General features: G+C 30.2%; 1 protein-coding gene across 1 annotated transcript in view; it reads left to right on the top strand.

The window, feature by feature from the left end:
- LOC113393034 (uncharacterized) overlaps nt 1-27,218 on the top strand; it is a 75,188-nt gene that overhangs the window by 45,008 nt on the left and 2,962 nt on the right. The window contains exons 4-10 of the mRNA XM_026629731.2: nt 3,955-4,102; nt 6,785-6,883; nt 16,848-17,024; nt 18,682-18,804; nt 26,075-26,183; nt 26,450-26,674; nt 26,829-27,039. Of these exons, the coding sequence (XP_026485516.2) occupies nt 3,955-4,102; nt 6,785-6,883; nt 16,848-17,024; nt 18,682-18,804; nt 26,075-26,183; nt 26,450-26,674; nt 26,829-27,039 (1,092 nt within the window). The remainder of the gene's footprint in view (nt 1-3,954; nt 4,103-6,784; nt 6,884-16,847; nt 17,025-18,681; nt 18,805-26,074; nt 26,184-26,449; nt 26,675-26,828; nt 27,040-27,218) is intronic.

The following is a 27,218-nucleotide window of genomic DNA, read 5'->3' on the forward strand; positions in this document are numbered from 1 at the left end:
AGGATCAATGGTGATTTCATCGTACCTATAAATTTACGAAAATTTCAACGTCAATAAATAGAACAATTAAGGCATAAAAAATCATAAAAACTAATACCCTTCATAATTGTTCTGAATGTAAGGCTCTATACTTAATAATGCACTTTTTTAAATACCGTATAAAATTGCTTGATTGCTCATATCAATTGGTAGGTCATTAATAGCGCGTATCTCCTGTGATAAAACTGTCTGTTTCATAAAATAAGTTACATATTTGTGTTTGTAAATTACATGCGTTTCTAAGAGTCGAATCGAAGCGAATGCGTCTAATGTTAGTCTAGATCTTCAAGTGAGCCTGCAATTTTATGCGATTAAGACAGCAACGTAGCATTTAGAAATTTGTTCCAAACTATTTTATTTCTAGTTTAAATGTATGTATATTATTATTTGCTTTAATAATTATTTTTTAGTTTTTATTTGACTAAAGAACTAAATATATATTTTATATTTTTATTGCCAAGTAAATGGTTACATAACCATTTTAACATCAATAACCTGTAAAATTCCCACTGCTGGGCTAAGGCCTCCTCTCCCTTTGAGGAGAAGGTTTGGAGCGTATACCACCACGCTGCTCCAGTGCGGGTTGGTGGAATACACATGTGGCAGAATTTCGTTTCAGAAATTAGACACATGCAGGTTTCCTCACGATGTACGAGATGAATTATAAACACAAATTAAGCAGATCAAAATTCAGTGATGCTTGCCTGGGTTTGAACCCGCAATCATCGGTTAAGATGCACGCGGTCTAATCACTGGGCCATCTTGGGTCGGTTACATAACCGTCTCATATTAATTATTAAAACCAATTAAATAAATATAACTCTTCTAAGGTTATACATTATTTACTTTAATAACGTATTATAAATAACAAAAAATTCAATTTACAATCTGTAACGAAAAATTGAAGCATGTTAAAATCCTCGTTACAGTATGAATATACCATAGGGGCTTTCCATTCCAAGGCTAGATATAGAAATAATTACAAAACAATTGCTGTTAGTATTTATTGTTACAACAACATTCTTTATGAGCTCGTTATCCTATTAGCTCTGTAGTACTGTAATATTGTTTCTCTAAACACTACCGCGCTTGCGTGCTAACAACTTAACCGCTGAACATTATCGAGCGATTTCTATCTGAATCGATAAACTTTCATACCGATTATTTCGATCGCGAATATTCATGATCGTTAAATTGGATTCGAATTCAAATTAGGAATCGCACTTTTTTGTTTGCTAATATCATTTATGGGTGTATGTGTGAGTTCTTATGATTTAGAAAGTTTGAAAAAAATATCGATTAATTTAAATGTTCGTTTTTAAGGAAAGTGTAATTTTTTTTTTTGAATTCATAATGTTCAAGTACATATTTATTCAAAAAGAAAGTTTTTAGAACTTAAAATTAATGGCGAATTGTTCTTTAATGCGTTTCTAATATCAAAGCTGAATCTAAGAATACGATATTTTTTATTAGTGTGATTAGTTAGAAAAAAAGTTAAAGTTTTAAAATGCTATATTCTCGTTTTTAGAAAAAGGTTTTTTTTAAATATATTGTTATTACCACGAACCAAGATTTTTTAAACGGTATGTTCTCATTCCTAGTTATTCCAAAAACGTTGCAAAGATCTTAATATACATCATACATCGTATTTAGTGTTTGTGTGTTTCAAATAAAACACAAATCATTAGAATTAAGTAGTAAGATATAAATGGAATAAGCCAATAAAATTTAAAAACCATAAGTCGGTACACGAGAATCCGTAATGTATGAACTTTTCTTCATTGATAGATATTTTAGTCATACAAATAATTTCGTGTCTCACAGTAATATCATCACTACTTTCGCTGCCACTGAAGTAAAGTAATATCGACCGTGTAATCGTAATTCCTTACTCAATCAATAAACGATAGTGCTATGTTATTGTTCACAATGATTTATTTTGTATTCAGACTTTTGTAATATTTCCCACCTGCTGTATAAATTAAATAGCAAGTATTCTTTTGGAATATTATTTATTGTTATACAGTCACAAGTAATGCGAGTTAATGATGTTCAAATAAAAATCAGATAGACGGCACAGCCAAACGGCAATCTTATCGACTCTGGAATAAATGACAAGCTGTTGTTACCAAAGGACTTCTCTGTAAGTTCTTAATACTAGCACCGGTTTATGTATGGCTTGATTTCACTATGGTTTCCTTGTGAATGTGTTATGGAAGAAGAATTACGACGTCAGTCAAAATTATTCCAAGTTTTTGGAATAGTTACCTTGCAGTTATGTAGATGTGAAAGGTAAAGTCATAAAATATAGTCAATAAACTTTTATTTATTGCCAGAATATATTCAAATAATACTTGTTCGAAAGGACATACAATCAGATTTGAGGGAAACCAGGTTAAAAAAACAGAGGATTTTTGGTTACCAAAAAATTATTGTTTTGAAATTACCTAGAAGTGATCTTTTCTTTGCAAAAGTTGTGTCCAAAAAGTCTCAAGTTTGCTAATATCCTTTTAAAAGCAAACGTTCATTAATGATTTTTTTAATAAAAACAATAAAAATACCATTAGCAAACAATACTATGTTCTATTGGTGATGTAAAAGATAGGACAAGTCATTAATATAAATGAGAAAGAAAAACGGACCCAGAATAGATCCCTGTAGGATTCACATAAACTGGAGTTCCAAGAGATCTGTTCCCATTAATATCAACACACTGAATTCAGTTGCTCATATTCGAAATCAGAAATTTGATATATCGTACAAATAGCTAGGAAATGCTTGTGAAGCTATTAGGGGTTTCAAATATAAATTATCTATATCTTTATAAATATGTTTTGTTTCTTATAACAATGTATCGTCATAATTGTATTATATAATATTATTGATATTAAATAAATACTCAACATAAATCGCATTTAAAGAAAGTATGATCAATTTTTAGATACTTTTCTGAAATAAGAAGACCGTCTTCAAGGATTGCATTATGTCTGCCTCTTTTTATTACGTCAAATTTTATATATCCATCTCGCTTGCTTATGGATCGGCGGCGCGTGGGAACGAAATGCGCTCGCGTTTTTCCTGGAACGTGCGCTTGCGATTAATCAAATCGCTTTCGTTCAGACAAAGATCCACTGATAAGAGATGGGGCCCATTTAAATTAATCTGCAACTTTATGTTAACATTTTTGCTTAATTAAACTTAAATAAATAGTTGTTTAATGTAATGTGATGATGACTGCGATAATGTTTTAAAATACCAACGTTTTAAAATATTTTAAAATCGTTTCCACGGAACACTTTGCATCGTTAAATTTTTATAATAAAGTATATTATCTATAGATGTGTAATGATTAGGGTAAAATATGCCAATATTTTTTGAGCCAAAGCTTCCCAGTGTATGGACAATATTTCCACAACAGATTGACGATTTAAACGAAATCAAATAATTGTATATTTTTATTAAACGCTTTGTATGGAATCCTGGGCTATTGATAAGCTGTAATATCAACTGTAATTATTAGGTCAGTTTTCTGGATCTCTGATTTATCAAATTCTATGTATAAATATTAAAATTATTTTCTTTTATTGATTTTATTTGTTTGTGTTCTGTATTTATATTAGAATTGGCAGTATATTTCAAAAATTCTACGTAATTGTTTTGCTAATTATGGTATGCATTTTGCTAGAAAGTAATAATTATTTTTTTAATGATGCCGTATTTTTACTACCGTTATATATGAAATTCTTTTTTTTTAAATAATAAAATGAATATAATATAAAACTGTTCCCTTTGTTTTAAAATTCGAACGCAATCTAAAATTGTATCTTATATCCATAATTTTTAAAGTATATTATATTATAAATTCAATGTTTTCGATGAGTTTGAACCTTTTTTGATTAAAAATCATGTTTGCAGACGAGGGTGAAAGCGGGCGAGCTGTGGCCAATGGAGCGACCAGAAGGAATGCCAGTCATACAGTCGTTGGAGGTCATGTGTGGGAAGGATCACATGGACGTACATCTAACCTTCTCGCACCCTTTCGAAGGCATTGTTTCTTCAAAAGGTAGATATTCCTATTACAACTAGAGGTTATGTCTGAGGATATTTAATATTATTTAAAGTTATATTTATTAGCGGTGATTTCAATAATTACATTAGATATTGTATATACGTGCTAAACGACCAATAATTTGGCAAGTTTTTCTCGAATTCGTGGAGTACTTCAACTGTTTCTTAATGAAAATTATAGTATATGTTATATGTGTTAGGAACTCACCTATAATTTAAAAAGTACGTAAAGAAATTCAATACGCTTCACAATCACATCTGAGCCGTCACACACGTAATCAGAGCGCCTCTAATTGTTGCCTCTAATTGCAGTTTCGCTCACAATTATGACGGAAAACTGAATCATTAATATACTGCCCTAGTTGACTCTTGAAATGGGCCACGTTTTGGTCACACTAACTGTTCATACTGTTTGTTTGAGTTTAGATCCAAATAGATTATATATAATTTTATTGCCTATTTAACGGAACTCTTTTATGTATGTGAAAGTTTTTTTTTTCTTTAGACTTTTTAAATAACAATCAAATTTGAATTTCGAGCAGAAAAAACCGATGACTGTTTTTTATGGATTTTGACACGCAAATTCAGCGTTAAATAACGAATCCTTTTTTTCTAAGTCGATAAATCTTTTCGAGGTTCTTTTTAGTTAGTTTTTTATACTGAATGTTTTTTTCTTAAATTATGTTACTTTTACATGCGACTACAGAGGTTTTGTAAAAATCTGTCCTCAGACGAAATATGTATATCTTGTGTGGTCAGTTTTATTGCAGTGTAATTACGTTGTAATTAATGAGCGAATATAACGAGCTAAGTGGGGCGTTAATAAGAAATTAAAAGTCATAAGGGACCGGTAAATCCAACTGTACGTGATTTCTAATTAATTGAAAGTTTTACGGTTTCTTATTATTTGATATTGTAAGAAATTTTAAAATTTTCGTTTTCCTTATTTTGAATTAGAATCCACTAAAATAAAAATTCTTTTATTAATATTTATTAATCTCGTGTCTTAAACCTCCTTTTTATCATGAGAACAGGTTTTACTTTTTATTTCCTAATAATTTAATATAAAATTAAATCATAATATAATATACAAAGATTAAAAATTAATATTAATTTCTAAGCATCGTACATCCGATGTCCCAAGTACCGAACTGTAACTAACTTTCATTTGTATATGGACCGATAAATCAGATTATTTTTATTTATTAATCTAAGTTAGATTTGATACGTTTTCATTTCTATGATATCGTAATTTAAAAATAATACAATAACGTACCTTTCAAAACTTTCGAAGTAGCGAATCGATGATGATATTTTTCTTATTTTGTTAATAAAACTACATTGAATTCTTGGTATAGCATCCATGATAAACTGATATTGATATTCCAAGCGAAGGAATTTTTTTTCTCAGAATTTATATCGAATAAATACTCTTTAGCTAAATCCTTTTTCATATCAGCCCTGCAATATGTATTACTATTATATAGAACTAGGAGAAAGTGTTTTTTTTTAAATAAATACTTTTTTTTTTCATTATGTTTACATAAAGGACTTAGATACTGTATATATGACAAGAATACTATTAGCCTCTCTCTCTGAAATGCAATTCTGATCCTCTGCACGATCTTCCGCCGTCCAGTCTTCAATGGTGGCAATCAGACAGGGGACTATATGTTCTGGATATATTTTCGTTCTATTATTACAAGATCCAAAATGGAAACTGAACTGCAAATGGAATAAAGATTTAATTTTGAACAAGAGACGAAAATTTCACATACCGAAACAATGTATTTTTTTTGGCATTAGAAAATGTGTCGCGCGTGAAATGCCGTATATAATACATTTTTTTACTTTCCGATGACGAATTCGTTATGAGCAGTGTTCGTATTCTAAAATGCTTGTTAATGCATATTATTACTTTTACTCACTCTTTATACACTAGTATTTAAAAGTACAGCTTATTTATCCGATTTTTAGGGATAAATTCTATAAAAACTATACGGTTTTGGCGGTTGAAGAAATCATGTAAATATATATACGTTTCTAGCAAAACTATGCGTAAAAGGATTGAGCACACATACGCGATCAAGCGAAACGAAAGCGACTTCGCGCGTAATCATTTGTAAAGCTACGGCCACACCTGCGCGTCAAATGGACCGAATAGTCACTCTGCTGTAATTTTCTTATTTTATCGAAACCACATACATTTATACTATATATAAGCAGTGTGTTAAGGTTCTCTAATTTTAAAGCAGATATTTATTCTAAGTGTAATTACAAGTGAGACGCGATTATATAGCGGATACAATTTGATTTAAAGGTTTTGGGTTCAAAATATATATTTAAAAGAGTAGAAGCAAATAGCAATGCCCCGTTATAAAGAAGGACTAATACATATTCATAACAAATATATAATATAATAAATATATAACAAAAATAAATAGCCCAAGGTGTCAGGATCGATCCTGTGACTTTCTACGTCGCTAGGTCCTTAAAACATTGCGCTAATGACGCTTGCAATAATGTTTGTTATCGTATTTTATGATGTAGGAAAATATCATGAAAATTTATGTATTTTTCGAATATAATACTTTGTTATACAGGTTCAAAACCATCCTGATTAACAGCCCTTCTATTGTTCTGCCTTTGTAAATATAAATTCATCTTATCCTTACAGGTCAACACGGCGATCCTCGGTGCGTGTACGTGCCGCCATCTACTGGACAAACTTACTTTTCATTCCGGATCGCATATGCTAAATGTGGTACAAAACCTGGTAAGTTATACTCTTTATTATATCTTTGAATAAGCGAGTCATTTGTATAAGTATGTGTTTTGATGCCTTAACTTGTTAGATCTTTATACAGGCTTATCTGGGAAGGTTATCCTATCATCAGATATTCTATCCCTATGCAACAATACTTAGATGGTCCAGTGGTTAGAACGCGTGCATCTTAAGCGATAATTGCGGGTTCAAACCCAGGTGAATTTTCATGTGCTTCATTTGTGTTTATAATTCATCTAGTGCTCGGCGGTGAAGGAAAACATCGTGAGGAAACCTGCATGTGTCTAATTTCAACGAAATTCTGCCACATTGGAGCAGCGTGCTCGAATATGCTCGAAACCTTCTCCTCAAAAAGGAGAGGAGGCCTTAGCCTAGGAGTGGGAAATTTACAGGCTGTTAATGTTGTAATGCAACAATACTTAATACTGATGTGTTACGGTTTGAAGGGTGATTAAATCAGAGTCACTACAGACATAAGGCATATAATATCTCAGTCCAAAACGTCGGTGGCGCATTGGCGATGTAAAGAATTGTTAATATTTCTCACAGTGCCAACACCTACGGGAGTGGTTACCACTTATTATCAGGTGACCTCTTTAACTGTCCGCCAATCAATGCTTTAAAAAAATTGAAATCTTAATGCTACCTGAAAGGTTTCTTATATAGTGCCAAGTTAAATACTGCTGCGATATGACTCGGTTTTTACATCTGATATATTTTATCTTTTTAACATATATTTAATTATAAGCATAACATAACTAATATATATATTTGAAAAATAATTTGCTACACCAATCTTTTCACCTAAGAGTCGAACACAATTAGTTATTTTTATATTTTTAAGTTGAAAGTTTTGTCAAATTTTTATGGCCGGCGGCTTACCTGGGGCACAATTCCAATAAAAAAATTACAATTTATCGCAATCGAATCGAAACGTAATCGCTTCAGCCGCGGTTCTATCGAAGTGGGATGGGATTAGAATCGGGAATATATCGAAACCTTTATAAACTAGTAGAATTCGGCTGGTAACGATTTAGCTGAGGATTATATTTTCGAAGAATAGTCAAACTTGGGTCGGAATAGAATCGGATACGTATCGGAATCGTAATGCTCACGGCGTTGATGGATTTGCCTTGCACAAAAGAACGTATTAGTTGGGTCACACGTCACCCACGAGTTGTAATGGAATGGCTCTATTCTTATCTGACTGAAACCACATGTCATTCATCGAATACTAAATGTTAATATAAAACGTTTGGTCGCTACCAAACGTTTTATATTTGGCACTATTTACTTATCCATACAATGAATATCCATGAAATGTTTAGTCTGTTTAATTACAGTGCGATATTGTTTAAACGTATTAAAACATAAATATCCACTAGCAAACAAAACAACCTTTATCTTGATCGTCTATTAATGGCAGTAAATATAAACGTCTGCAATTTTACGCTCATTGAATAGCAAAATAAATCGAGAAGCATGTTCTCTCGGTGTCAATATCAGTTTGCTTTCTATAGACATCATTTTATTGTCAAAGGGATTGTTCATTTATAGATTTTATTAAGGAAGTTATTGTATTTTAAATTTGGAATTCTTGTTTTTTTTTTAAGAATCTTCGTTTAAAAACATAAGATTATTTATGATTTAATTTTGGAATTGAGTTATGTTACAAATTTTATTTATATAATCATATTAAATAATGTATATGAGTAAATACCGACTGCCTAACATCAATTTGCCAGTTTATTATGAGGTATTTTATATAAATGGACTAATTTGTCATCGCTCAGCGGGTGTTCCACGCTTGTATGGAGCAAATTTTTGAATCGCGTTATTAATAATATCTTATTATTGTTTTTTGTACGTTATTATTAAATATGGTTTAATATGGAATTTGTAAAGGATTCGATATTTAAATTTAATAATTTATATCAATAACTTATTTTGTTATTTTATAATAATTACGTAATTGTTAATATTTATAGTGCAAGTCTAACCTTAATATTCTTAAGTTTAAATATATAATGTATAATATATTTACAATAAAAGTTTATATTAAGCACTTCGGTAAAGTAAAATATTGCAGGGTTGCGCTGAATGAAAATCACGTACGTATATATGTATACAGAATACAGTGGCCTTTATGGTTAAACTTGACATGTTTTCGTCGACGAAAACAGAAGAGGCCTTTGTCAAATTTACAATCTGAAACTTGTATAATTGAATGCATATATTTTTATACGAAAATTAATGCTACTATTTATTTAATTTCGAGATGAAAATATCTTCGCTCGGGTAAAATAAATAAAACTAAACAAATATAAATACAATAATTACCGTTCAACCGCACGAAATTATTACTTGGAACACACCTTCTGAACGCATCCATAAACGTCAAACATGGCCACCCGTTGAACTGTCATGTTTTTGAATCTAAGTTTCATGGATTTAATATCGAAATATCTCAATTATACGAATTTCGCGAATATATGTTATTGACTAAATAATCATTATTTTTAACGATCTATAATGGTGGATTTTTAATAAAGATTCTCAATTAAGTCACAGGCAGTTATTCTTTGAAGACGTGTCATTCATTCACGATAAGTTTTCGGAATTATTCATAAACTTGGCAGTCCCTTTTTTGTGTTTCCGACTTGTTTTTATAATATTTACATTTTTTACTAGCGACCCGACCCGGCTTCACACAGGTGCAATGCTGATACTAAATATACTATAGAATGTCTTAGAACGTTCACAGTTTTTCAGTCATTAGACAATACAAACCGCGTTTGCAATGTAAGCTCAAAAAAAGGGTTTATTTACGACATCACTTCAGAAACCCCTAAAATTATCAGTGTTTCTCTACTGCATTGTGCATGTATTATACATATAAACATTTCTCTTGAATCAATCTATCTATTATAAAAAATCGCATCAAAATCCATTGTGCAATTTTAAAGATCTAAGCATACATAGGGACAGACAGCAGTAAGCGACTTTGTTTTATACTATATAATGATGATGGTTGAGATTAATCTATTAAATTAATTCATTGAGAACGAATGCTTTGTTAATGGCTGTTTGATCTTTGGCCGTCATATTATAATTTTCTTATTTTAACGTAAGGACGTACCTAATATTAAATTTTTTTCGAATCGAAATCATAATAAATATTTTATTTAGTAACCTGATACTAAAAGAGCTGAACATTATATTATTATAAATAATGCCAGTAATTTTACGCAAAAAATTATATAATATTTTTAAAAAATCATCATCTCTTTATTACTTCTGTTCTTATTATTAAATCTAGGATAATTGATATTGGCCTTTTTAGCATCTAGAGATTTTATTCAAGTAGAGGAGCTACGAATAGGCACATATGAATAGATCTGACAAATTAATTTAAAAAAATGTAGATTCTTCTGAGCAGAAACGAAAATAATCAGTAGTTTATGTATAATCATGTTATAAATTACGAAACAAGTTACTATACTATAGGTACTGTTTATATCGTGAACATTAGCAAAACTATAAGTAATGTTGTATAAGAACTCGGATATCTATCAAGCAATTGTCTAAAAACTCTACCTCAAAATATATCCTTAATACAGAAGTAACCGTATAGTTTATTTTTATGTAAAAGATAGGCGGACGGACAAATGAGCCATCTGATGGTAAGTGGTCTACCCAAAGACATTAACGCTGTAAATAAATTAACCATTCCTTATACCTTATAGCTGAGATATATAAGTTTGTATGTAAGATGATCCCTTGTATCTGCAAAAATATGCATTGCTGTTTGGCGGTAGAATATCTTATGAGTGGGTGGTACTTACCCAGACTTACACAAAACACTACCATCAAGTTAAATAGTCAAGTCAAAGCAACATTTCTATTGAAATTTCATACATACATCTTGCTTCGAGAAATTATTCATCAATAAAAAAAAAACTCCGAGAAAATTTGACGAAACAATTGCATTATTTTTAATTGAAATGAATAAGACGAAGAAAAAAACTAACGATATAAAAATCTCGAGCGTACGATTTTCATTAAAATGTTTGCTTAACTATTTTTGTTATTCACAAATCAATAAATTACCAATATTATGAATGCGAAGTTGAGTGTTTGTTTGTTTCTCTGTTACGCTTTCACGTCTTAGCTACTTGACGGATCTACGAAAAATTTTGCACACACGCTGTCAGGGGTACAAGAAAGGCATATGATACCACTCTCTATAACAGGGGAAGCAATAATATACCTTATAATAATTTGGAAAATAATTACCAATAAAAAATGTAATTACCTTTTTCGATTTAATCGTATACTCTACTCCAACGATAAGGCGAGAAAAGGCAAATGTACAACATTTGACAGCAAATTGACGCGATATCATTGGTCGAGGGCTTGATTAATCTATGATATTCACTATGGATTTGCGAAAAAACGCCGACGAAACGGTTATCAGAATTTTGGACGTAAAATTAAAGTGGAAATAAGTAGTTAAGTGTAATAGTGTTGTATTATAAATAAAGATATATTCATAATAAACTCTTAGTAGTGCACAATATAGATGAGTTATTAGCAAATCGCATGAAATACGTAAATCTAAGGTTTGTTTATCTTTTTTCCTACTTTTATTGGAATAGGCTGTAGGTAAATTTCTATTAACCTTTGCCTTTCAACGTAGTTCCTTTTGATGATTAAAATGTATTAGAAATAGTGTTGAGAATTATTCACACTTCATTATTTTTAATTCGAAAAAAGAACATTACCCACGCACACATAGATATCTCAATTTGTTTTGACTATGATGTATTACGACGTGTAAATTCAAATTAACAAATATTTTTTTCCATTGGCGTAGTGACAAATCACCGCACCGACCGAGTAATCATCACTACATCAGACTGCTGTATATAAATCATAAAATGTTTCAAGGAAATATAGTCGTTATGGTGATAGTATTGTTGTCAAAATTGTTTGGATTTATTTTGTTTATCATTCGTTACTGAACGGCTACGGTTTTGCGGAAATGTGTACTATGGGTGTGTAAATATGATACGTATATTTTCAAAGCTAATCTCGCCTTAATTCTTAGCAAACATTGTTACGAGATATAACCTTAATCATTTTATATTATTTAACGACTTTACTAATAAACTATGCATACCTCTCCTTCGATCATCAGTAATTATACATTCGAATGAAAATGACAGAGCATTTAATAAATATATATAATACTAGCTGAAACTGCGGCTTTACCAGCGCGAAATTTATAAAACATAAACTTCCAAGCCCCGTTTTACCCCCTCAGGGATGCAGTTTCGTAATATACGTTCTTAGCGGATGTCTAAACCCTATAAGTAAACTACATAAAATTCAAGTTTGTAGGTGTTATAATTTCTGAGATTTAATAATCAGTGTTTAAAATTAGAATGAACACTATTAAGGTTTCTTGTGCCGAGTTTGTTTTCATAATTATTTATTGCATGGTTGTTGGTGACGGAAAATATTCTGAGAAAACATTTATATTATGATGACATCATACTTCCAAAAACAAATCGAAAGAGAAGTGGACTTTTACCTAACAGTAGGACACTTACATGCTGATACTTTATGTACTGTGTAACAAGAATACGAGCCGTCTGTATAATTTATGAGACAAATGAATAGAAGTCGCAAGCAAGACCGCATTCCCTAACGCCGTTTCCGTTGTAGGGTTCAACGTATGTTTTATTGTGTTCATATGAAACTAAATACACGGTAACAATCGGATAATATTAATTTTAAACATTCTTATTGTTATTTGTATTTTTAAACAATTATTTTAATTAATCTATAAATAAGAATGATATAATAATTAAACTAACTTTTCATAAGCAACAATATTAGGCATATGTATTTCTGTTTAAAATTTGCAAAATATATTATATGTATAGGTATGTAGTAATCATGAAAATATTAGGCGAAACAAAGTACAATATGTATTTGAATTTAGTTATAAACGATTTAGATAGGTAATCAATTAATTTTATAATTTAGATCGTAGTTAATGTGGTGTATTATTTTGATGTGCGTATTTTTTTATTAAACTACCCGTTTTTGTAAATACCGCTTTTGAAAATCGAACATTAAAAAATAAATTTTAGAAAATCATCATCATCGAGTTCGAGTTCAAACGTTTTGACATCCTAGGCTTTTTTAAACAATTAAAAAACATATTAAAAAAAAAATACAATTACGATCTTTCTATATTTAGTTCATTATTTCCACTGTCATTTAATATTTTTGAAAAGAAATATAAAAATTATGTAAATTTCTAAATGATCTTAAATTCATTCATCTCTCAAATTCTCATCTATTAATTAACTCAATATTTTTTATATATTTGCTTTTTCGTGAAACACTATAATACATACATATATGTATATCTAAAATTTTAACTACTAGTAAAGTCAGGGCGGTTAGCTAGTCGCTTAAATAATATAATCTTCAGAGTAACAAACCACTAGATAATAAATATACCGGCAATATGTCAGACTCTTCCTTTAGCAACTCGCTTACGACGGATGACTTGTTGAGTTGAACTCTAACACGCCCGTAACAAATACCCGATCATTTATTATTCATTTAAACTCAGAATACATATATGTATATATATTACTATAACAGATAACAAATAAATTAAAATTAGAATTCAAACAATTACAACCAAAATTAACTATCTGTTTTTACATTTCTAAATTAAAGTTATTTGTAAATTTAATTTATAGAACATTTTTGTATAATATTATTTTTAAAGTCGATTTAAACGATGACATAGTGTTGGTTCTTTGATCAACAATATGTCGTTTAAAATTCTATTACTTTTAATATTAGATTAAAATTCACTCAGATTATTTATATATGTGCTGTATTTTTATCTTCTATACATATAATAAAATTGGAGTGTCTGTTTGTAATATTAAATTAACCGCTTTTTACTAAATGCATATGTATAAATAACATTTTTATTTCTTCATCGACATTTCTTTTTTGTTTGTTCCGGCTAATCTCTGGAACGACTGGACCGATTTTGACGAGACTTTCACTGGCAGATAGCTGATGTAATAAGGAGTAACTTAGGCTACAACAATAACTTATTTGTTAAATACAGACGCGCACGAAGTTTCAGGCACTGCTAGTTATATTATAAATAAATAAAAAATATATAAATCTCTTTTTTCTTTGTCCAATCAAACGGAAGCAATTACCTAGTCCATACTCATTTATTATTTCTTTAAGTTATTTGTTTTTTACATTTATTTCCATTTTCAAAATAATTCTTGGTTCCTTTTTACTCATTACATTACTGTCAAACTAAACAATGTTTATCTTGATAGTAAAATCTTATTATAATTAATATCGATGTACATTTTATCGTAAGTGTATCGTGTTTCGGAGAATTTGATCTCGTATAAGTCACGTCACCGCGCCGATTTGTCATATACCATAATATCGAATAATCCTTGGTAAATAACGTAACCGAAACCGAACCAAATAATAGAAATAATAATGTCAACGTGTTTGTAAGTTTGTTTTTTTTTTTTCATATAAAATGTGTTTTTTTTTGTATTAGATATAGCAATACTATTTAATAGTTATAAAGTAATTAATAGATGTTTACGTATTTATAATAGCCATGAATTATCCAACGAAGCTTTCGTTGAAGAAGATTAAACGGCACACTTACAATTAACTATTTATCAACGTATATACTAAAGGAATCGTATTATACTTCTTAATTTATGTACAAGTAGTCTAGCGATTGTCTAATATTGGTTTAGTTCGATTAGTGTTTCCTAGTGACGTAATTTTTATTCACAAATTAATTGTGATGATAATATGATGATGATGATATGAAACGTAGATATTTAGAATTTAATTTAATTGTTTATGCAAAGACTTTTGTTATTTATGGTCATAGAGAACACAATATTTAATTGTCACATGTGACATAATAATATACCATTTATGTATGTAAAATATTATTATAATAAATTGATAATTTATGTAAAAAAATTTTTTTTTGTTTGGAAAAAATTAAATAAAATCTTGAAAATAAATTTAGGATATGAATAACGCTATTTCTTTTATAAATTTATTTGTTAATATATTATCTTCATTAGTGAATATTTTTATTAGTAAAAAAACAAGTTACGAAATTATTATGAATGTTTTTTATAGTTCTGATCCAACGTTAAATAAATCCTAACACTTTCTCGCACAAGGTTACAAATTGAAAGGTGAGCATAAATGTGAACGTTTCACTCGAATTTAATAATTAATGATACAATATATTAAAATAATTATATGTAGGCATTAATTAAATTATTTAATTGTTAACAGTGACAGTTATTATCGTCTATTCGTAACCATTTTGCAATAAATCACCTGATCAAGTTCCACGGTACGTCGGTCTCATTTTAAGTAACGTTTTTCTCGTTCCGATTCCTAGTTGTGTCCTCTATGGCTAGTGTGGAGTAACGGACGACATGCGACCCGCTCCTTCTTCGAACGCGGTGTGAGCATTGTTTCTAAGAATCGCCACCCGCCACACCGCATAGCGCAGCACTCAGGGCCCATATTCCCGTAACAGCCCGGCATGGAGACGCCTATTCTGAATTCACTAACTTCAAGCGTATTTCCTTCCCGATATATCTAACTATTTACGACTCTAAGTGCATTTCGCGAAACTGAACGATTGACGACAATGTAAATTCAATTTTATGCCCTCGTGTATAGAGTTTAGTTGTGACGGTTATGCGTGAAGCATCTACTTTGAGCGCCTAATGAATTGTAAGTCTAAAAGTGTTGTAGTTTGCGGGGCTTGAGGATCAGAATCGCTTGCGCGTATCCAGTAGTGGTATGCCTTCTGGCTCGATCCGCGTTCTTTGGACGACTTCCACTTTTTGCGTGAGTTCATCCGCGTATAGCGCTAGCAATAATAAGGATTTAAAAATTAAACCTTCTTTGAAATCCTTCACTGTAAGTGGTGATAAAGTTTAAATATTGTTTCATCTTAAGAACGTTTAATATGATCTGTGGAAGTATATAAGTTTTATGTTCCACGCCGATGTATAGGATTAATTTAATATTTTATGGGCTATTAATATGTTTTAATAAGCCGTGATAGTTATTTATAAAGCTTTTATCACGTAATATAAATTTTACCGTTTAATGTCATTCATATTTACGGATAATATTTTAAAGCGAAATGTAAAATATTAAACATTCATTTTTAAAATAGAAAAATGTACAAGCATTTAATTTTTAGAAGAATTTATTTCCATAATGTAGAGGAGAAATACGACTTTATTCAATCTATCCATTCAGCACACCAAAACAAATCACTGAGATAGAAGTATTTCGGATTAAGCAAAAGTATCGCAGTGCGGATAATTTTAGCTTCCCTGATTATCAATTAAATCTTTATTTTGTGTGTACATTCCTTGAAAGCCTAACCGATAATAATATTTATTTTTTGTTCGATCGGTTATGATTTCACGAGCGTGGATTACTAGATTTAAAAAAAAAACTATAAAGATTAAGATTGATATAAAGGTAGTAATCTAATATAACCTGTAATACATATTTCTCAATGTCTTGGTCAATTGCAAACCGATTTTAATTGATAGATTATAGATTGACCGTGTTCCTACATAAATTCAAGGATTCGTTATTTGTAGGGTATGTGATTTTTTTAAATGAATCCATTGTTAATAAACACCATATTTTAGGGTTCACGACCCAGTAAAATAGAAGTAAGTTAAAAGTCTATACTCTTCATAAAAACTATAACATATTTTTATTCATAGACAATTCAAAAATTCACTAAAATTGAAACTGCCGTTTATTGTGTGTGTGGTTTTCCTTTATTAATTGTGTAATTCTTTTTTTCCAGATCTCCACGGGCAGTTCTATGAGAACACGGTGGTAGTGCAATACGATAAGGACCTACTTGAAGTGTGGGATGAAGCGAAAAGGCTGAGATGCGAATGGTTTAACGATTACGAGAAGACAGCTTCCAAACCGCCCATGGTTATTGCGGATTTGGACGTTGTGCAATTAGATTTTAGAGGTAAGATATATCCGTTATGTATTAAGGGATTATTCGTCGAATATGAAATTTTATGAACTAACTACCAGTATCAGTTTCGTTCGAGTACAATAAGGGTCGGTTTAAAATATAGATTGAAGAAAAAATATTATAATAAATATTCTTGTTTTTTCTCGGCTAGGAAAGTTGAAATTTTCGAATTTCCTCTACTATAATATACATAATATGTATTAACTTATGATTCACTATTATTAACTCTTGATTCACACTGTTCATTAATGAAATTCGCTTTATTTGTCGGTTGCATAATTTCAAAGATCTAAACGTACAGACGTAGACGGCGGGAAGCGACTTTGTTTTATAATATATAGAAATAATTAAACCCTTTTTTCATGTTAAGTACTAATATCGAAGGAATAATTTAATTGAAAGATCTTTGAAGAAAAGATTTGTTTTCGTTACGTTGATTAAGATTTACACCAAAGTAAACGCATGAAAACTCTAATAAAAATCTTATATGTGACGTCTTTGTGTTCCTTCAACTAAACAATATGCACATTATTTAAGTAAAAGCCAGATTATGAATATAAAAAAAGTATTATATTTAAAAAAAAAACGTAACAACTAATCACAAATTGTATTTTAAATAACATAAATAACATTTGTATAAAAAATCACACACGGTTTAAACTTGAAAATAAACAATTCTAATCTTAAAAACATATTTGAAATAAACTTAGGTCATAAATATTGCTTATTTATTTATAAAAAAAAACTATTGATCAAATTATTATGATTCGTATAAAAGGCGGATTTACTGACTTAAAGCAATCTCTACTACTCAACCTAGGGAAATCAGAAATACACGAAGGAGGTACTAGAACTATTAAAATAATACTATAATAAATTGCATACTTATACATAATATAAATATTATTGCATATTCTAGCATATGGATGCCGTTATATTATAAATAAAAAAAGGCTAACTAATCTTATCAAATCTTTATGAGTTAAATACTTATAAAGATACGATAAGATTTTCATAATATTTTGACTGCCAACAAGGCAGTTGGTAGTGTGGCAGACCCAGAGTTCCAGGGTTCAAATCCAGGTTTTGCCATTCCATCGGATTATCAAAGTGAGGGAATAGAGGGTGCACATACCCTTAGTTAGTCGCCTCGGCCGAAATCGGTCAGTCGCCTATGATCAAAATAATCAAGTGTTTTTACCTCAACCTCGATGGCTTAGTCTGCAGCTTTTGTAGTCCAGAGAACGACGGCCAGTAAAAATGTTATTGCGTTTATCTATCAGAGAATTTTCATTAGTAGCAGTTACAGCGACGTTAACAGTACTTAGTATACTCCTGTGCCTCAGAAAAGTACGAAAACCATCTTGGGTTTTTCTATGTATTCTTACGTGTCAAATTGCAATCCAATTGGAGTTTGAGGGTATTATATAGCGACTCAAGTTTTTTCAATAGTCTCATTGTAATAAATTCGTGAAAACAATATATTTTTTAGTACATTGTCTTTCATTAATGATCATGAACGCTGTATGTATATAGACCCTCATTTAACTCGTTCAATACAACGAAGCAGTTATAAATACATTTCTACGACTTTATGATTATATATATAAATATATTTTTTAAATTTTAATTAACAATTATTTAATAGGGGACAACGTTGACTGCTGGATGGAAATCCAAGCTGGTAAAGGACCGTGGGCGCCGCCGGTGTCCGGCATCGTGCCCCTGGGCTCAACGCTCACCTTGGTGGTTGCTATCAACGACTATCGAGGTATGTACCTATTTACATCAATATATATCCAATTTGTTACTTATACAAGCTATATTTATATTTTATTTTTTTATGTTATCGGTAGGCGGACGAGCAAATGGGCCACCTGATGGTAAGTGGTCACCACCGCCCATAGACAATGGCGCTGTAAGAAATATTAACCATTCCTTACATCACCAATGCGCCACCAACCTTGGGAACTAAGATGTTATGTCCCTTGGGCTTGTAGTTACACTGGCTCACTCACCCTTCAAACCGGAACACAACAATACTGAGTACTGTTGTTTAGCGGTAGACTATCATATGTAACTAATAGAGTAAGTATGTAAATAAATCTAGAAGTAAAACTTATTCTAGTTGTTGTATTGATTATAACTTCGCAAGTATTTGTTTTCGGGTGTTAGTCTAGAAATTAAGTACCATAAATATGTTCAACGATTGTACTAAGTGTTGGGTAATAAAACTAATAAATGACTTCGATTTAAATCTTCGAACTTGGAGTCGGTTTTGTTTTGACACGACATATACATTGCTGTAAAAGTGGTAAAGACAGAGAGCTCAAACCCCGGGAGTGTCACTGAGTTTTTTACTACTTTTTGTGATGTTCACTGGATGTTATTTTATATCTTATGTTTTAATAATTAATATTATCTAGATATTTTAGTTACATTTAGCTTATTTATGATAGCGAACAAGTTAAAGAACTCAGCAATTAGAAGTATTTTTGACAATGTTGAATTGTTAGCAAGCAAGATAATTTAATAATTGAAATGAAATTCTAAGCAAAATTTAAAATCCAACTCGTCAGCCAAAACAAAACATTAAAATAACGAAATCAAGGAGCCTTAGGTAACCGTATATTTAGATAAGGATTTCCATTTATCGATGTTTAATCGTAAAGATTTTAGAGTTCTATTGTTAATGTCACAAATAATACATGAGCACCATTACCGTATCTTAAAGTCATATATCATGACCCTAGCCTAGTATTGAGACTGCTCAAGGATACCGACTCTTATTTGCATAGTATTAAGAACTATATTTATATGTATAATGTGTATATTCAAACGGAGATGTACGCGAGCTCTTGTCTAACCTCTCTGATAACCTTAAAGCATTTTCAATGCATATCGAAAGTAAACCCGTTAAACAACCCATTCTTAAATAAATAATGGCGTCAAAGATATAGTACGTAATTAAGAACACAATATACGTTACACTATTAACACGAAAACTAGCTTAAAAACACGTGTCTGTGAAGAACTGTAAGTTTATACTTATTAATATAATAATATAATTGTATCAAAGTCGTGTGTGTAACCGCCGCAGATGAAATTGGTCGTCGAAAGCATCGTCAACGTAAATTGATAAAATTCTATATAATGAATGACACTTATATATTATATAATGACAAAAGAACAAAACACTTCGTCGTCGTTCATCGTATAGATGAGATTGTACCATTTTATATAACTTATACTAATTTTACTGAAGATTTATTAATATCAATAATTTCACAAGAGAGATTATGCATAGATTTAATGAGAGGTTAATCTTCCATTGCTGAAAAAAACCAATAGATAATAGCTTAAATGTCATTGGCTAATAAAATTATGCATGTTTGGCATTTGGCTTGCTAGCGCTCAAGCGCTTTCATTCAGCAGTCATATAACCTAGGCATTTATCTTAAATCCTTTGCATCTATTTGTGCTAGTTCAGTAACAGTTATAAGCTTCTTCGTCTATAATTAAATTAAATAAATAATTAAAGTCCTGTGGACTATTCCAAGACATAGTAATATTCTATTCCAAATGTTATCAAAATTAATTCGATCGTTCGATTGTTATATAAACATACAAATAATTTACGCATTATAAATATATGTGAGATTCAGATATTACAAAGAGAGCTCTTTCGGTTACATAAATGTATTTAATAAAACGCTGATACGCCTTTTTTGCACTCATACAGCTTAGCGATTTGTCTTATAAAAACTGTACATTTCTAAAATTTTATTGATCTAATTCAAGAATACGTTTATTAAACTGACCAATCAAGTTTCGATAACCATTCTGAACCTCCAATTAAAAACTTGTTTTCCTTTAGCTACATATCTGTGTAAAATGTACATCACCTACAGCAACAGCACCAGCACTTAGTTGTATAGAGATTGCATTAAATATTTCCATTTTAAATTCGCATTAGTATTGAATTAAAAAAATCAGTTGCCTTTTACACAACTGTAATGTACAATAATACTATTAGTATATATAATAAAATACTTTCTGTTAAGGAGAAAAATCTAGAATCATTTGCCAAACTTATCCGTTGATGGCGCGCATTCATCGGGGATTAATCCCAGGATCTCAGTGTACAGTTCTACAATATAACCACTACAACGAGTGGTTAATATTACTATAATACACTTGTAATTAGTCATTAGCACTCTGCTATTAACGATACAGTCAACGTCTAATTTACACGTACATTAAAATAACGACGGCCTTTGAAACGACCTCATTTTATATGTATGATAATTAGTGAAATGGCGAATAACTTATACATGAAACATTAATTGTTATTGACATTATTAATTTTGATTGATTAAGCGAAGCAAAGCGATCACAACTGCAGATGTCTAATTAATTCATGACCGGTAACGAAAAATCTTCAACACAAAATTTTCTATGACTGTTTACTGAAACGTGATTGTTTTAATTCCAGAAATGTGTAAGATTGACGTATATGCCACTGATGGTAAGTGGTCAACACCGCCCATAGACATCAGCATTGCATAATAAATGTAAATTATTTAAATCGCTAATGCGCGACCATAATTGAACTGAGATGTTATATCCCTTACTCCGATAGTTAAACTGATTTCGACCCGAAACACAACAATATTAAGTATTGTTGTTTTGGAGTAATTGATGATGATGATTAACGTTATCTCTTAATTTCATCATCAACAGTCTCATCTCTTACAATTTATGCCATAAACCTGCGTTGATGGCTTCAGTCAGTCAGGGCATAGTGTGTATATTACATACATAAATGTAGCGGCTAGTCGTGTAAAATTAGTATTTTCCATACAGAACTATTTTTATTTAACCAATTTAACTTGATATACTCGCCTGTACTTTGCTAATTACACCGCAAACACACAATATCTCGTAATATGTCTTTAACTAATTGGTCGTCTCATAATTTATAAAAAAACAATATTTACTTAGACATTTATTGTATAATTAACATGTTATTTATTTTGATTAGGATTAAGAATTAGTGACATTTAAACTACAGTTCTTAATTTTTTCTTTCTTCTTGGACAAAAAGTACCTGTAATTTACTCACTGAAGAGATTAAGATATTTTAAAATAATAATAAAATTCTTACAAAGTTTTCGTATGTCGGTAATAGATTGACTTCGAAAGCGACTGACAATTTAATCTCTGACATATATATAATAATATAATAAATATAATATAATACATTATTAACATAGTTTATAGCCTGTGTCCGTCCTTTGTCTTGATAAGCTAAAATAATAGAAAAAAGCTAAAATATTATTAGTTTTGCCGTAAATCCGGAAAAACACAAACTAACAAACAAAGTTTACCTTTATATAATACTAGTATGATATTTATAAAAGACGTAAATCTGTGAATGTGTGAGACAAATTAAAAAAAAAAAAATCTTACTAATAAACTTTACACAATACCATGACTGATGAGCATTCAAAAAAAAATTATTTACAACATAACGGATAATAATCTAATATTGCTTTAATGTTATTAAATTATGATCTTTAATTCTCAAGCAATAAAGTTCAATTTACATTGTTTCGTTATCAAGCTGAACACATTAAGTTTATAACTGCTTTAAATTATCTAGTGGATAGAAAATGATATATTCGTGTGAATAAAATTATCGAGTGTCCAAATTTTTATATGATAACTACCGGTCAAATTTAATAAAATATTTTTTATTAATTTCATATCAGTTTGCTTAAATATATCCTGCTCTTAAAATATTTTAAGTCGCATGAACTTTTATAATTCGACGTAATATGTACATATGTACTATAAGTTTACGACTCGGTAAGGCGTTAATAAGATACCTTCCTAGGCTTCGAAAACAATACGTTTATAAAAATAATTGTCAGGCGTCGAAGTAATGTAAGTCTGACAGTCAGTACATTGGTTTTTGTGGATTCATCGCAAAACATATTTAGCCTCTAAGTAAGCTTTATTAAAAACCCATGTAATTTATAATAACATTACAGTATTTAGTCCTATTGTAAAGTGATAGACCCCAGACAGCCTGCGGAAAAGAAATATTAAATTTATTTTACGTTATTGAATAATTATGTAATAAATTTGTTAAAACATAAAACTACATATGTAATTTGTTAATAATTGGGTTCAGTTATGTAGATTTCGATACGCAAACCAGTCGATCGCCGGTCGAATCGTCAGTGACACCTCGTAAAACTGTCTCTAACAGGGTAATAATACTGTGCAAACACACGCTAACGGTACAAAGAATTGTAAAAAGTAAACTGGACAAATACGTACGAATGAGTTTGCTTAACGGGTCGAGACTTCGGCTAGGGTTGTCGAGTATCAAGAAAATCTATGTTTTATGTAGAAGTACCAACGCACGTGGATTCGTGCGCGCTTTTTATATATAATGGTCAATATATGTATTTAAACTGAATAATTTATATATTTTAGTGACGTTTATATAAACTCTTTGAAGTTTGAGTTACACGTTTTTATAAAATAATTACTTTTATAAATTGAAATGCGTTTAATTATTGAACATAATGTCATGTAAAGTACGTAATATGTAAATAACAATGATTAATTAGATTTAACGAGTTCTAAGTGACTTATAAGTGAAGAATAACACATACAAAGTTAGTTGCACTAGCAAGGCTTTTTATCCCCGATTTTAGCGTAATACCTGTTATGTTTTGGTAACTTATTTTTTGGTTATACACGATATAATTTGTAATATTCTTATGAATTTTATCTCAATATAAATATATCCATGGACTTGACAACCCTAGGGACTCTGGAAGGACTGGAAACGCGGATCGCAACTAGCTAGAATCGAGTTTTAATCCAATATTTACAAGAAATAAGTTTTATGAAGAGTCTGACATAATTAATAGGGCGTTGGCAATTGTTTTATTTGCCTCATTCAGAATTATTGTGTTGAATGGTAAGGCCATTAACTGGCTCCATTTAATTGTTGCTCATCAAGAGGATGCTAATTATGGTTTTGCTAAATTAATTTCTATTATTCGTTTAATTTTTTAAGTAAAATTTAAATGCTTTCATTAAATTTTATGCTGTTTTATATTCATTAAACTGTTTCAAGTACGGCTGTTATTTTTAAATGTATGATAGTTAATGATATACGCATATAAAATAGGTAGTCATTATAACGTATTGCACTTCTGTAATGTCGGCAAAAAAATACCTAAATAGCTGTTTTGGAATATCGTCCGTGACATATTAACGTTTCTGTATCACACAGTTTTACATTGTCTAATATTTAGAATTAATATTTTGTAAATAATTTAAAGTGATAATTTCGGATGGACGTTATCAATTTAAATATTTATAAAGTTGTGAACTGGATTTTTGTACGGAAACAAAAAAGCAGCTATTCAAATCCTTTCTGAAATTTCCTGTTACGTTTATTTTAACTTTTGAAAATAGCTCTTATTCGTTAAAATATTACTTTTATAGAAAAACAAAGATTAAAAGATGCCGTAAATTCGATTCAAACAGATTTGTATGTTATTTTTTTCGAGTTAATGACACACGAAACATAAAAAAAAGGTCTGATATAGGAATGAAAGAAACGTAAAACGTATAAACATAATTATCAATTATAAATAATATTGTTATTTATTTTAATTAAATTCTGACAGTGTTTAATGAACTTAATAAATTTATTACAAAGAGTACGGAACTAACAAAGAAATACTTGTTCCCACACCTCAATTAAATTATTAAACGATCAATTCGTTTGATCGAAAGCAAGCTGATGTGAGAAATACGTGTACCATAAAGGCGAATTAAGATTAATTGTAGGCGCTTATTTACTTTTCATGCTACAATGCTTTTAATTAGAAATTGCTCTATAGTTTACATATATACAAAGATTATTAACTAAAACTATTTTTTTATAATATTAAGTTATTTATTAATATAATAATTATTAACATCACCAGTGAATGCATAGATATTGTTTTGTCGATATTAAATTTTAAACATTTTGAATCCTTTAAATTCAAACAGATAACTTCGAAATTCCTTAGTGATTGGTCGGGTTTGAACCTGTTTGTTAATCATCGTTGAGGATTCACATATTCGCCTAAATAAGCCATTGCGGTTCTCTTCGCACAATATTTTCTCTAATCTTTGGTACTGAACATAATTGAGCATAGAATCTCGTACAGTTAATTCGTTCCTATATTATTTGTATAACAAATGATATTTCCAAGTTTCTCTTAAGTAAATTGTTAAAACAATTCCGTCTTGTTTAATAGATTATTATTTGTTTATGCATTTCCGTCTTCACGGTACGATGCGGTTTGCGCATTTTCTTTTAATTACATTTCACTTAACGCTCAACTGGGTAGGCTGTTTTAGTGAGCGTTTTGCGTTATACCCATTAAGTTCAGCGCCGTTGTGGTAACGAAATACGTGACTCAAATCTAAACAATGTTTTTACCGCAAAACGTAATTCTACGAGAAATATGATGTTTGGTTATGTACTGGAATTTAAAATGAATTGTTCTGTCTCTTTCTTCTCGTATAAAATATATGCACGTTCCATATTTGAAATATTGTCTTCAAAATGATTGTTAATTAGAATTTAAGTTTATAATTGTTTAAGTAGATTAAGGATTGGATTATATGAAAATAACAGTACGATTTCTTCTTCTTTACCCTGCCTGTAGCCGAATCTATTTGGGGTGGCGTGATTTGTCTTTTCTTTCCATTTTCCTCTATTAGTCGTCATCTGAACGATACATACATATACATACATCTCTCTCTCACACTCCAGCCAGTTTTTCTTTATAACACTACGATTATTAACAAATAAAAACTTTTTGGTCTTTATTACTTTTAAGTACTCTGAATATGTATTTCCACAACATAACAATAGGCATTTATCTATGGGGCCATTTTTTTTTTGTAGTAAATGTTGTAATTGTCTTTTTTGAAATTATTATCTTGTCTTCCAGGTGAATTTGACATGCGAGTGAAGTCTTGTGCCGCGTCCGATGGTTCCGGACACATCATACAGCTATCTGATGAGTATGGCTGCGTGTTGCGACCTAAAATGATATCGAGGTTTGTATATATTATTTTAGTTCTCCAAACTAAATTGATAATGCATATTTAAGAATGCGAATTAAATTAAATTTGATGAATTTCTAAAATATAAGAAAGTAAGCAAATAAAAACTTATAAATATTAAAAGGTTTGATAATTTGTTAATAACCATTTACATTTCTTTATGATTTAATTATTCATAATACCATTTATATGAAATTTATTCGATGCGAGAATATGGAATAAAATAAATATAAACTCAATACTTGCTATTAAAATTCCAGATTCCTCAAAGCGAAAGCGGTTGATGAGCGTGCAACAGTAATAACTTATGCGTTCTTCCACGCGTTCAAATTCCCAGACGCTCTGAGCGTGCACATTAGGTGTAAGGTGGAAATCTGTCGTCATGGGTGCTTGGACCATTGCCAACTGGCTGGCATTGCACCGCAAAGACATGGAGCATTGGATAGAAAGGATGATAGAACACACCAAGATCATAACGATATCGGGTAATGATAATTCTATTTCGAGATTTATTTAAACAAAATATTATAAATTATTACATGATATGAATACAAAATATACTTTATGATGTATAATAATTGGGAAAAATTGGAATACGCTGTATTTTATTCTTTTTTTAAACATATATCTTAATTGCAGTGACTCATCTGTTGAAGAATCAGATTTAAGCCTGGCTGAAGATCATCACCATCTTTCATTAGAAGAAGCATTCGGCGATGAAGTATCTGGTGATGCAGTACCAGCGCCTGCTCCTCTGCCTCAACGTGCTCCAGCTCCAGTAGTAGAAGATGATGCAGATCGTATGTCTGCTGTGGAAGAACTAGTAGAGGCGTTGGCCAGACCTTTTACTGTGAGTATTACATTTCTGTTTTTAGAGAAAGATTTATGTCTACTATTTTTTTTTCTTCTAAATTTTTTTCTGCATACATATCATTATCTTTTATTATATTTTAGAATTAAATAGATATAATTTTGTAATTACTATTATTATAGGAAAAGTTTTGCAACGCTTTTGTTTTAACCTAATAT

This window comes from Vanessa tameamea, chromosome 12, assembly GCF_037043105.1.
Source record: "Vanessa tameamea isolate UH-Manoa-2023 chromosome 12, ilVanTame1 primary haplotype, whole genome shotgun sequence".
NCBI classification, from domain to species: Eukaryota; Metazoa; Arthropoda; class Insecta; order Lepidoptera; family Nymphalidae; genus Vanessa; species Vanessa tameamea.